At 36.0% G+C, this 13,317-nt stretch overlaps 1 protein-coding gene across 2 annotated transcripts; it reads right to left on the reverse strand.

The window, feature by feature from the left end:
• Positions 1 to 428: 428 nt before the first annotated feature.
• Positions 429 to 3,490, reverse strand: LOC120067926 (proton pump-interactor BIP131-like). 2 transcript variants are annotated; one of them, XM_039019567.1, is made up of 8 exons: positions 3,236 to 3,490; positions 2,738 to 3,014; positions 2,360 to 2,551; positions 2,150 to 2,272; positions 1,847 to 2,038; positions 1,569 to 1,763; positions 1,148 to 1,246; positions 429 to 944 (listed from the first exon to the last, which is right to left on the reverse strand). In XM_039019567.1, the coding sequence occupies exons 1-8, from the start codon at positions 3,316 to 3,318 to the stop codon at positions 711 to 713; spliced, it is 1,395 nt and encodes a 464-aa protein (XP_038875495.1). In that variant the 5' UTR covers positions 3,319 to 3,490; the 3' UTR covers positions 429 to 710. The 2 variants fall into 2 exon arrangements, with proteins under 2 accessions (XP_038875495.1, XP_038875496.1); XM_039019568.1 differs by having other exon boundaries at positions 430 to 944; positions 2,738 to 3,019; positions 3,236 to 3,488.
• Positions 3,491 to 13,317: the final 9,827 nt, after the last annotated feature.

Raw genomic sequence — 13,317 nt, forward strand, 5'->3', positions numbered from 1 at the left:
TAGACAATAATTGAAAAAAACGGATATGGTATTGACAAAAAAGGACAATAATTGAAAAAAAGGACAATAATTATGAGCTTTAATGTCGGTTTAAAACTGACATTAAAAGGCTTTAATGTCGGTTGACAATCGACATTGTACACCCTCTTCAATGTCGGTTTAAAACCGTCATTAAAGACAACCGACATTAAACGACTTTAATAACACTATCTTTAATGTTGGTTATCAACTGACATCAACATTAAAGCCCATAATTCTTGTAGTACGTTGATAAACTCCTATTAACGATATAGTATATCCCTAATAGATTCAAGGACTTAATTGCTATATTTGCAATTACCTTTATTTATCTTCATATTAGTTAATATATATGTGAGTATATATGTGTGAGTATATATGTGTAGAGTATCAATACGAGATGACAAAGTTATAAATCAAACCCCAATATTGATGTCATACCCGACGGATATTCTTTAGGTTGACATTGGTTGGTTTTTCATTTGAATTAATGCCTTTCCAAACCAAGGGACAATGACCTCAAAGAAAGATACTATGAGCTCTATAACCCACTCCAATAAGAACACTTTTGAACATGATCGAACAGAAAAATACTTACAGAAATGGAGATTTTAAGCAACAAATGGATGAAAGCTGAAACTTCAAGCATATGTGCAAAGGGAAGGGAACAAACATTTATTGCATTAGTTTCATCAAGAAAGAAGTTCTGAGGGATCCTCAAGATCTTTCATCAACCATTTCAATCTAGATTTAGAAAGTGCCTCTGGTTTAATAACTTTTCGAGTGTCCTCAACTGCTGGCTTCTGGTTGGTGATCATCCTCCCATCGAAACCAAGATGTTGGTTTTTTAAGGACGGGACGACTCTCTTTTTGTAATCGTTTCTGAAATCCAGGTTATCATTCCACTGCTTCATAAACTGTTCAACCTGTTCGTAATGGAAAAATCAGCTTTCATAAGTTCTAAAAATCCCAAAACTGTCTATGAACAAGGGAAGCCATAGCTAGTACGACTATGAATATCATGGAGAGTTCGACCCTGTGTCATGCTTTAGCACGTGCGATTTAGATGCAAAATTTGTGTTTCTTTGTCCCCTCACAACACACAATAAACAAGGGGTATTGGATCAACCTGTATTTGAGATAATTCTTGAATTGCTGCAATGTCTTTCTTCTGAGCAAGTGATTCGACTTTCTTCATGAGGGAACGGTATTGGTAGTAGGAAGCATTCTTTACATGTAAAATACCATTAAACATTAAAATACATTAGTTCAACTGGACTCACAACATGAGAAATCAGAAAATAACTATGCAATTCAAGATATGATGATCTAGATCAATGACTAACATCGAAAATAAGGCAGAATTTTCACTTATAACATAGATATAACTTATAAATTACCCAACATATGTATATTTGGCTTTTTCGATTAAAATTTTCTCATTTACGGATATATTCAGCAAACAAGGTACAAATCCAGACTTCTAAACTTGATGTAGCATGATTTGAGTTCAAAGTTAGAGTTCCTAAGTGTACAATTATGATATGTACCTCCTCCCCATACTGCTTCTTCAGTCTAAGAATGGTGTTGTATGCTCCATCTTTTTTGCGATTTGCATCTGTGAAGAGCTTTTGTAGAGAACGTATATCTTTTTCTACCTTCTCAAGTTCTACATTTACCTTCCTAATTTCGGCATTTACTTTTCTCTGTCTTTCCCTTAGTTCGTATGAACTGTTTTTGAGTATCTGCAACGTTCAACATCGCAAACTTTTTAGTTATAATCTATACACAATGAAAAAAGCTCCTATATTTTATTTTTTGCTCTTACTTCTTCTTTAAGGGACTCTTTTGAGACTAGAGAGTTCCACAATTTTCCTTTCACTACAGCATTAGCAATGGCTTTCTCCCTATTAACTTCATGTTGTTTTATGTCTTTGAGAATGGCTTGTTTACGAGCATCTTCATCGGTTTCTGTACGCCCCACGTATTTAATGGACAATTGTTGTCGCAAGCGCTGAATCTATTCATGAGAACCCAGAAACTTAAGAGAGGTGATAATTCATCAAGTACTAAAGATTAAAAGCAAGAAGTAGAATTGAATATTCTATTAATGCTCAAGGTTGAATATTACAGGAGCATGGAGTTCTTCCAATGTCATGCCACCATCCTTCCCTTGGCATGCATTGACTTCCCTTAATAGCTTTCTCTCATCAGCCATGTTTTTACAGCCATGAAGCATCAAGAAAGACAGTTTCTGCTCACATGATTATAAATAGACTACATCAGACAAAGAAGATCGAGTGTCGCAGAAATGCACAAGAAAGAGTTCAATTGACCATACTTGCTTATCAACTTCCCCTGACGACAAGCACGAGTTAACCGGCTTCCCTTTATATGCGTTGTTTGCGAAAGTTAGTTTGTCTAGTGATAGATGCAGGATGTCCAATCTCTCTTTTTGCCATTTCAGGGTGAGTCCATAATAATCATAGTTCTTCACCCAGCTCAATTTTGAGCGCAACGTGTCACGATCCATCTACAAACAAAACTCACTACATTCAATGTGTCGTATATCACTGTTAGTTCATATATGAAAACTGATTTGTCCATTGACTGAAAAATTCCAATCCTTCATGATTGAAGGCTCACATGTGCTAGTGCCAAACCAGGAGAGTTGAATAACATGTTCTAAAGAGAAAGAACATGGTTTCTTTTCACATACCATCTTTTCCCTTATCTTCGGGGCCAGCAGAACTTGGTCTCGATTCATTTTGTCTATCATCTCTTCAGCCTTCTTGATCATGGCATCTAAATTTGGGTTCTCAAGTGGCAAAACCTTGACAAAATAAAAATGTCGAACTCGAACAGGCATTTCATCGAACATTTGATGTTCATCATCAGAACAATCTATTATCTCCTCATCACCAGCTACTTCTGATCCTTCCCCCACCATATTCTTCTCTCTAGAATTGAATTCACCTTCTTCCATGGCGCTTTTCCTTTCCTAATGCAGAAACAAACTTCGAACTAAATGAAAACCATTCAAATACACTGAAAGAAAGTGCACCCAGTTCAAAACTTAAGCATCGGACTCTTGTTGTTTTGGGTGTAAATTAAAACGAATTCACATTACCGTTGCAATGTCAAAGCTTCATAACTAACGAAAATTCAAATTACAGAAGAAAAACAGAGCAAGAAAAAGTGAGAAGGCGTTTGATACCTCAAAATCAAAACAATGGGTGTTTCAAATTGGTGCTGTGATTGGGAGAAGATGGTAGCTTTGATCGGATTATATGGAATCATCTTTCAACCGAGTTATAGGAAAATGGGGAGTGAATTTTTCAGCTCTGCATTAGCACTTGCTCCCCACGCCAAGTTTGTATCTAAAATATTTGTAAATTTAAGTCAACTGTTTGTCGGTTTATGTACAAAATGGATGCTGACCATGTTCAGATATGTGAGCTATGTCAACCCTAAAAAATAAAAAAATAAAAGAGAGAGAGAGAGAAATGTGTGGAAGATTGGGAGATTTTTAAAAATAAAAAAAATAAAAAATATTATTTATATAAAATAACAAAATTTAATTTTTTTATACAAGTTAATAGAAGTTTATCGGCATCTATTAGTGATAGAAACTGATAGAAGTTTATCATTGATAATATGTGATAGACGATGATAGAAATCTTTCGGTATATTTTTTTTATTGCTATTTTTTATAAACAATTTGATATTTTTCTATTTGTAAAATTTTTTCTTAACTAAAAGATAGAAAAATAAAAATAAGAAAGACTGTTTTTTTAGATATTCAAAAATAAAAATAAGAAAGTCTGTTTTTAAGATATTCAAATGGGCCCAAATTCTCAATATATGATAATGACAAGGACGAGTTGTAAAGTTTAATTAATATTAGATAGATGAAATTGAAAGTTTTGAAACTATAGAAGCTAAATTAAAACAAATCATATTAGATGAAATTGAAACCAAGTCTATGTCATAAAAGATCAAATTGTGAGAATTTTAAAACTAAGGAGATCAAATTGAAACTTTGCTCAAATTTGTCATTTAACCCTTTATCTTCTCTTCTACGTGATCTCCTACATAGAGTAAGGGTCCATTTGTCAAAATATATTAGATAAGTTACTTCAAGCTCTTCCAGACAATAGCCTCTATCATATTCAGGTGGAGACTAATATCTACAATTGGGAGATTGATTTTTATGAACTAGGCATTCTTATTGATGTTGCCCATCACTTAATCTTTCATAAGGGTCAAGATTCTTTCTCATTTGAGGGTTGCAATCGTAATCTTCTAGCTTTTCAACGGTTAATTAAAGATGTCTATGGGACGGAGTGGGGTTAGGATGCCATTTTTCTTCCTTATCCCTGTTCCCCATTTCATTCTCCATTCCGGTAAAATTTTTACAAGGATCAGGGTGGAGATTTCTTGTGGAGAATTCACAAGGATCGGGTCTGCGGGAATTTTTTTCAATTAATATTTTTTAAAAAATAATTAATTTAAATCACTAATGTGACCAAATTTTAATTAAATAATTAACTCTATCACCAAATTATTTATTATGGTTAGTTTTACATGACAATTTAAATTTAAAGATAAATTATTCAATTTTTACCTAAGAAACAAATAAATATAATTCAAATTATTCACACATACAATCTGAATTTAAATATTCAATTTAAACATATTCATTATCTTGATCAATAAACAATCAAATTTAAAATTTAAGTGTAATATTTATCTAATAATAATAACAACATAATATTAAATAATTATATTAAATAAATAAATAGAGGTTAACTAGGGTAGGGAGGAGAATACATTCTTCGTCTCCATCTCTGTTTAGCTTACGAAAATTTTTCTCTCACTCCTTTCCCTATTTTCTATCAAATCGAAAAATTCTCGTATCGTTCGGGGTTGAATCCCACATGATCTATTTTTATGAAAACATTGAACATCTCTAAAGCGTATGGTACTCTTTCGATTCGGTGTCTAAACATTGGGAACCAAAATTTTCTTGTTGGTTTTTAGATTTAAATATGTCCAATACTCTTCATATATAGTTAGTAGTGGAGACATGCAATGGCAGATTTTTAATTATTTGATGATGTTTCTTAAAAAAAATAAATAAATAAACAAACAAAAAGAAAAAATGAAAAAAACAAGAGAGAGAGAGAGAGAATATATCTTGCAATTTTATTTGTTGAGTTATCTACTTCCTTCAACTATTTATCTGTCACGTCGCATCAAATTAACTACACTATACATGTCATATCATTGTTTAGGTTCACTGTATAAAGATAGGAAACTATAGAGAATCACACTTCTTGGAAATGTGATTTGATGATAAGAATGAATGATATAAATATTACATAAAAAATATTTAAATAATTAAGTAATAAACATTAGTTACGAAGTTTAAATAACATAAATATTTGGGTATGGAGAATTGGAGAGTGAAGCCTCACCACTCTACAGTTTTAATTCTGTCTCCAGAAGACAGCTATCAGTACTAATTATCTGCTCTACACAAGTTTAAATTTCGTTCTTATTTTTCTTCGAAACAAAAACCAGTGAAAAATCAATCTAGTTACATTATAAAAGTTATTCCTTTTCAATGTCATTGGTATTTTCAAGAATAATATAAGTTTATTGTTGCTTCCGAATAAAAAATTTGTGCATCACTCCACAAGGATACTTTTGAATATGATCTCAAAGACAAATACTAACAGAAATGGAAAACAATAAAGGTGTGTTTGGTGTGTGATAAAAGTAGAGAGTTGAATTGAGTTGAGTTGGTAATTATTATCTGGAGAGTTAAATTAGGTAATTATTATCTGGAGAGTTAAATTGTCTGTGTTTGTTTGCAGAGTTGAGTTGAGTTGATAATTATTATCTGTATTTGTTGTACAGAGTTGAATTGAGTTGAGTTGGGAATTTGATGCAATTTTTTGTAAATGACATTAGTTCTATTTTTTTCTGTTTGTTTTTTATTTTATTCTTTTATTTTTTAGTTTTATGTTTTCCTATTATTGATTAATTTTCAAATATACACGTATTTTCTCAAATCATTTATGACATAAACTGGACAATCTCAATTTTTTTTCTCAATTTGTAGAACATAATAGATTATTTTTCATATATTCTTTTCAAAAACTGTAATAATTCTAATTCTCTTCAATCGGTAAAACATACCAACAAAATATATTTCATATTACTACTCAATTAATTGATATATTGTATATTGTATGTATATATATTGAATGTTTGTATATATATTGAAGATTATTATCCCAATTACTAATTGGTATATTGTATGTATATATATTGAATCTTGCTAACTTAACTTTATTACTTCACATATCATACAGTTTATTTTTATATAATATGGATAGTATATTTGGAATTGAAATTGTACATAGGATAATCACCTTTCATTTGATTATGATGGTGAGAATGTGATGTAGTACAGTAACATTTTTCATAAGATCACAAAAATCATATGAACCGACCGAACATGTGGCCATTTCCAAAAAAAAAAATCACAAAATATATGTTCTTTTCGATACTTATAATATCTGTGTCATAATACAAACACAAAAAATACATGTCATAACGTATGCAAAAGTTATCATTCTTTTCGACATGACAGTCCATTTGCTGTTATCCAAAAGAACTATAAACAAAATATAGGGGTGTGGTCAGTCTACATGTTTCTTCCTAGTAGACGGAGGCAGTACCTCTTCCGTGCGTGTTCTGGTACTGCAAGTAAGCAATCTGTCATCTGAATGTCTGTGACAAGGAGGTTAATAAGGGTGACCTGATCATCCTCATCCAGGCCATCAATGTTGTATATGGCATTTACTACTTCCTTTCGACACCCGAACTCCAGCTCATACTTCTCCTTTTGCCACGATGCAAGTCTACCCATGTGTGCGCTCTGCATTTCAATAGTCGATCTCATGATGTCGATCATTTTAGCTTAGAATGATGGCCTCTTCCTCTTACTGCCTTTAGATGACTCGGCAGGTACACTCGCTCTACTTGTAGATTGCTCTACTAGCTCTTCATCTATTTCATCTTGATTTAATGGTGATTCTGTCTGGCGAACCTCAGGTGTGTGACAGACCTGTGATCCAAGTCGAATCTCATCTTCAAACTCTCTGAATCCATTCGTCGCCATCACGTATGGGTCCTTACTTGATTGCCCTACTGCTCTCTCTTTCCCAAATACGGTGGAGAGGTCATCGTAATGTAGGAATGACTTGTTCCACATCCCCTTCGCATTAGGATGACTCTGCATTGATACACATACACATTATTAATATTTATATTATAACACGTACCCGTACATTTTTTTTTCTAGAATCTTACCTGAACCCAAAGATCGAAAATCTCCCTCTCAACCTGGTCACATTTGAACTCCTCGTTCCAGCCGAACCCCGACTGACTTAACATCTCTGATATTGCATTGTATTGTTTCTTCAGACTCCTTACCTTACACTCAATAGTGTTCTGATTCAGTGCACACCCGGGCACTTTCTCATGCAGAATTCGCTCCAAGTGTTATAAGTATCCTGGTCGAAACGTCCCATTGTTGGACCTTCAACCAGTCTCCACCAAATACAATAGAGCTTCCACCAACTTAGCGTCCTCAACCTTCGAGCATCGTTGTCACGGAGTACACTCAACATCAACAACGGAATATAATCTGTGTGCACACGGTACCATATAGCCTCGGGCTCAATATCTCAGTCATGTAGTCAATAAAAGTCTCAGAAAACCACATGAAAATATTAAAACATGCTTGCTTATCTTTATCTTTCGTACAACTCAAACTTACTCAGCTTGCTCGTGAAAAACTGAAAATCTTTTAATAGTACTCGCTAATAGATACTTTACTTTAAATGATATCGTTTCAACTACTTTTCAGGAATTCAATAATCACTTGCTCGTATATAAACCTCATTAGAAAATCTAAGCTCAAAACTTATGCTTGAAACCATTCATAGAAATCGTGTATCATTCATAAGTTCATATTCAAGCATGTAAACCATTTAAGCATAAATTACAGTTTAGAAATCATTTTCGAAATTCGTTTTGTCACTCACAGTCTTGGCTAGTTTCCTAGTCTGTAGACTCAGCCTATTACTTCTTAGCCTGTCAAACAAACCAAAACCGAGCATCAGAACTATAAATCGTCTTGTCATTCCATGCTCATGAATTCTAAATTATAGAAATAAAATCATAATTCACACCTTTTTTTTTTCCAGATTTTCTAGATTCAATATCCTAAATTCCAACACTCATAACTTCTTCAATACTTGACCAAAATTAATGTACTATAAATAAAACTCTTCATTTTGGAACCTTCTACAACTTATCAGAAGGAACAAAAACTAGATTCCTAACGGATTTATCTAGAAATCCCCCGAATATAGTAAATACAGATTCGTGCTTCTCTGCTACCCTTTACCTTTCTCCTGAAATTAAACCTACTTCTAGTCGTTTTTAGCTCATGAATTCTTCATGTAAGTTATAGTAAATTGAATAAGATTTCCAACCATACACAATTAAGCTTCTAATTTAACCTGTACACCCTAGAATGTTCGAATAACCAGAGAAAACCCTAGATTCTTCTGATTTGCACGAAAATTCTATGCTCTATTTTCCTTTTCAAAAACCATTAACTTATCATCAGATTTAGCTCAAGCTTCCTTCATGAAATTTGTTAGAAAATGGATTAAATTTCAAGGAAGTCAGGCCTCACCTCTTAATTCTTCTTATATAGCTCAAACGGACTTAAAAACCAGAGATAGGCAGGTTGAACCCAGATTCTTCCATGGTTTCACTTGCATGAACTTTTTCCTCCCTTCTTCAACCTTCAACCTGCAGCAAGCTTCTTCTTCCTGTTCCTCCACTATCTCTCTCAAAATGCTCTAAAAACATGATGGGAAATGATGGAGATATGGGCTAAAATGAGTTAGGTGGTGGTACCGAATGGGTTTCCATTTCCTTTCATTTTTTTTCCTTTTTCCTTTTCCTTTCCTTTCCTTTTCTTTTCATTTTCTTTATTTCCTTTCTTTTCTTTTCTTCATTAATAAATTCCAAAATTATCAAAGACAACTTCAACCAAAAGCTTTGCCATTTTTCTTCAACAATGGAACAACAATAACTTAAATCCAACATCCTACAATATGTGACAAGAGCAAATAATCCAAGGAAAGTCTCGGGTTTACAACTTACGTCCCCCTTATGAAATTTCGTCCTTGAAATTTAGAAGTCCTTAGGTGAAGAGTGTCGGATAACTCCTTCTCATCTGGTCTTCTGACTCCCAGGTTGCCTCATTCACTCTGTGATGTCTCCAAAGCACCTTCACGAGTGGGATCGTTTTTTTCCTCAAAACTTGCTCCTTTCTGTCGAGGATCTAAACTGCTTCCTCTTTATAACTCAAGTCTTCTTTCAGCTCAACCGGTTGTGCTTGCAACACATACGACGGATCTGGAATATATTTCCTCAACATGGACACATGGAAAACATCATGTATTCGAGCAAGTTCTGCTGGCAACTCAAGTCTATAGGCTGCTGGTCCAACTCGTTTTGTCATCTGATAAGGACCAATATATCTAGGGCTCAGCTTACCTTTCCTCCCAAAGCGAAGAACACTCTCCACGAAGATAACTTTAAGAAAACTTGATCTCCAACCTAGAATTCTAAGTCTCTTCGTCGCTTATTTGCATAGCTCTTTGGTCGATTTTAAGCTATCTTCAGGTTCTCTCTAATCAACTTAATATTGTCTGACGTAACTTGTACTAACTCAGGACCAACTAGATTTTGCTCTCCCACTTCATTCCAGCATACAGGAGTTCTGCATGGTCTGCCATACAAAGCCTCGAATGGTGCCATGCCGATACTAGACTGATAACTGTTATCATAAGCAAACTCCATAAGTGATAAGTGGGTATCCCAACTTTCCTTAAACTGAAGGATACATGCTCTCAACATGTCTTCTAAGGTCTGGATGGTCCTCTCTGACTAACCATCTGTCTGGGGATGAAACGCTATACTGAACTTCAACTTTGTTCTCATTGCTTTCTGCATACTAGACAAAAACTTAGAAGTAAACTCGGATCCCTATCTGAAACTATGGACACTAGCACTCCATGCTGACTCATATTCCTATCAACGTATAGCTTAGCTAGCTGATCTAGTGTAGACGTCGCTTTAATCAGTATAAACTGCATTGTCTTGGTGAGTCTGTCTACTATTACCCATATACCATCATGTCCACCAGTAGTATGAGGTAATCCAAACAGAAAATCCATGGTAATATGCTCCCACTTCCACTCCGGCACTGGTAGTGGATTAAGGAGTCCTCCTGGCCTCTGTCTCACTGGTTTAACCTGTTGGTAGATCAAACATTCTCAACATATTCGACTATCTCTCGCTTCATACCAGGCCACCAATAAATTTTCTTCAAAGTTCCGTACATCTTGGTGCTTCCTGAATGCATAGCGTAAGCTGAACTGTGAGCTTCCTCTAGTATAGCACCTTTAAGCTCACTATACTCGGAATGCATAGTATTCTCTGCTTAACTATGGCTTCGTCTGCTCCCAACTCAAATTCTGCCTCTGGGCCTTGCTTGGACTTTGCAAGCATCTTTTGTAAGGTACTATCCTCTGGCTATCTTCTCACAATCTCTGCTACTAGAGAAGACCTAACCTGAAATTGAGCTAAAAAACCCCCTGAACTCTCTGCAGTCACAACCGCCCGAAACCTTTTAACTCACTTAGCAAGGTTGCTCGAATACCACACAAGGCACTCTTCGGAAGTCTCGACTTCCTACTTAATGCATCTATCACTATGTTAGCCTTACCCGGATGGATTTCAATGGTACAGTCATAGTTTTTAATTAGTTCTAGCCATCGCCTCTGTCTCAGATTTAGCTCTTTCTGATCAAAGATATACTTCAGGCTCTTATGATTTGTGAAAATGTGGCACTTCTCACTGAATAAATAATGTCTCCAGATCTTCAGTGCTAAAACATCTGCTGCTAGCTCAAGATCTTGGGTAGGGTAATTACACTCATGCTTCTTCAACTACCTTGAAGTATAAGCTATTACCTTTCCTTCCTGTATAAGCACGTAACCTAATCCTTGCCTCGAAGCATCACAATAGATCACATACTCCTTCCCTATTACAGGAAGTGTCAGAATAGGTGCTGTCACTAATCTCTTCTTCAGCTCCTGGAAACTTTGTTCGCATTTATCCAACCACTCAAACTTAGCATTCTTCCTTGTCAAAGCTGTCAAGGGTAATGCTAACCGTGAGAAATCCTCAACAAAACGTCTGTAGTATCCGGCCAGGCCTAGGAAACTACGTACCTCTATTGCACTAACTGGTCTCTCCCAGTTGACAACAACTTCCACTTTCTGCGGATCAACACTAACTCTGTCCGCTGAAACTACATGCCCTAAGAATACTACCTATTTCAACCAGAACTCACATTTGTTGAACTTAGCGTACAACTGTTTATCACTAGTGTCTGTAGAACAATCCTTAGATATTCCTCATGGGCTTTCCTGTCAATTGAGTAAACTAGTATATCATCGATGAACACTATCACAAACTGATCTAAGTACTGATGGAAGATCCTGTTCACGAGGTCCATGAAAATTGCTGGCGCATTCGTTAAACCGAATGGCATCACTAAAAACTCATAGTGCCCATACCTCGTTCTGAATGCTGTCTTAGGAATATCTGATTCCCTAACTTTAACTGGTGGTATCTTAACCTTAAATCATCAATGCGTGGTAGAGGACACTGCTGCTCCCCTTAACTGGTCAAACAAGTCATCAATGCGTGGTAGAGGATACTTGTTACGTAAAAATAGAGGGAACATGTATTACACGTGCAAGTGACCTTGTTTAACTGCCTGTAATCAATGCATAATCTAAGGGTACCATGTAACACTAGAGCTCTCCAAGGCGATACACTAGGCCTGATGTATCCCTTGTCAACTAGTTCTTGTAACTGCACCTTCAGCTCCTTAAGCTCGCTCGGAGCCATTCTGTATGGCGCCTATTAAATAGGTGTTGTTCCTGGTAACAATTCAATAGTGAACTCCACCTCTCTATCAGGTGGAAAACCTGATAGATCAGCTGGAAAAACATCAAGAAATTCGTTCACTACAGAAACATCTTCTGGTTTCAGCTTTTCTTCCTGCACCTCTACTACGTGTGCAAGAAACGCTGTGAAACCCTTTCTCAACAACTCTCAGCTTTTAGAGTTGAAATCAAACTCGTAGGAATAATCTTCCTCTCACCCTTGAAAACCACTTCAGCCAAACCTGGTTTCCTAAAAGTCACTTCCTTCCTATGGTAATCCATAGAAGCATAATGAGTGAATAAGAAATCCATTCCCAAAATTACATCCAACGTCTGCAACTCTAGTGGAAGAAGATCCACTATCATACTGAGACCTTCTACTAAAACCTCACAATCATGCAACACTTCATTGACTAGTAAAACGTCACCAACTGGAGTGTATATAACTAACACTTAGATAAAGGCTCTAGCATCCTATTCAGATTAGTTAGAAAGATACTAGAAACAAAGGAATGCGTAGCACCTGGATCTAATAAAACATGTGCAGGTACATTACAAATAAAAACCGTACCAGTAATCACGTCTGATGCATCCTCCGCTTCCTGTTGAGTCATAGCATAGACTTTTCCTTGCTGCCTAGGTCTCCCCACAACTCCCTTCTGCTTTGCACCACTGGTGCCCTCTCCTGTAGTCGCTGAAACTCTCAGCTACTCAACTGTGTGGGACTCAACGCCCTGGTCCCTCTGAACTACAGCTCTCAGCTGTGGACAATCTCTCTTGAAATGCCCTGTCTGTTCATACTGGTAACACACACCGGCAACAACAATACACTTACCCCGATGATTCTTGCCACAACTTGCACATGGGATTCTCCTGGTTTTACTAGCAACGGACTCCTGACCCATCTGCGGTCTTGCTACTGAACTAGCAGACTAACTAGGTGCTCTCTGGCTCTGCCTCTGATAGGCACTACCTGAACTCATCTTCCTCGATTACTGGCCACCAGACCGATGCTTAAAGTCTTGACGGCCTGAAACATTCACTCCAGGTGTGAACCTCTGCTGCTCATGACCTCAGAAACCACTAGCTGTTGAAGCCCCATGACTAGGCTCCTTTGTCGACTTCTCCTCTGTTATACTCTGCTCCACACGTAGGGCAATCTCTACTAACTGGGAAAAAT

The sequence above is a fragment of the Benincasa hispida genome, chromosome 12, assembly GCF_009727055.1.
Source record: "Benincasa hispida cultivar B227 chromosome 12, ASM972705v1, whole genome shotgun sequence".
Lineage (NCBI taxonomy): Eukaryota > Viridiplantae > Streptophyta > Magnoliopsida > Cucurbitales > Cucurbitaceae > Benincasa > Benincasa hispida.

Bases quoted from the DNA above. Each gene is read 5' to 3' on its own strand.
- LOC120067926 (XM_039019567.1), bottom strand. From the start codon at position 3,318: ATGATTCCATATAATCCGATCAAAGCTACCATCTTCTCCCAATCACAG. The intron at 3,015-3,235 runs GTATCAAACGCC...GCATTAGGAAAG, and splicing joins CCCATTGTTTTGATTTTGAG to GAAAAGCGCCATGGAAGAAG. The intron at 1,764-1,846 runs GTAAGAGCAAAA...TGAACGTTGCAG, and splicing joins AAGAGTCCCTTAAAGAAGAA to ATACTCAAAAACAGTTCATA.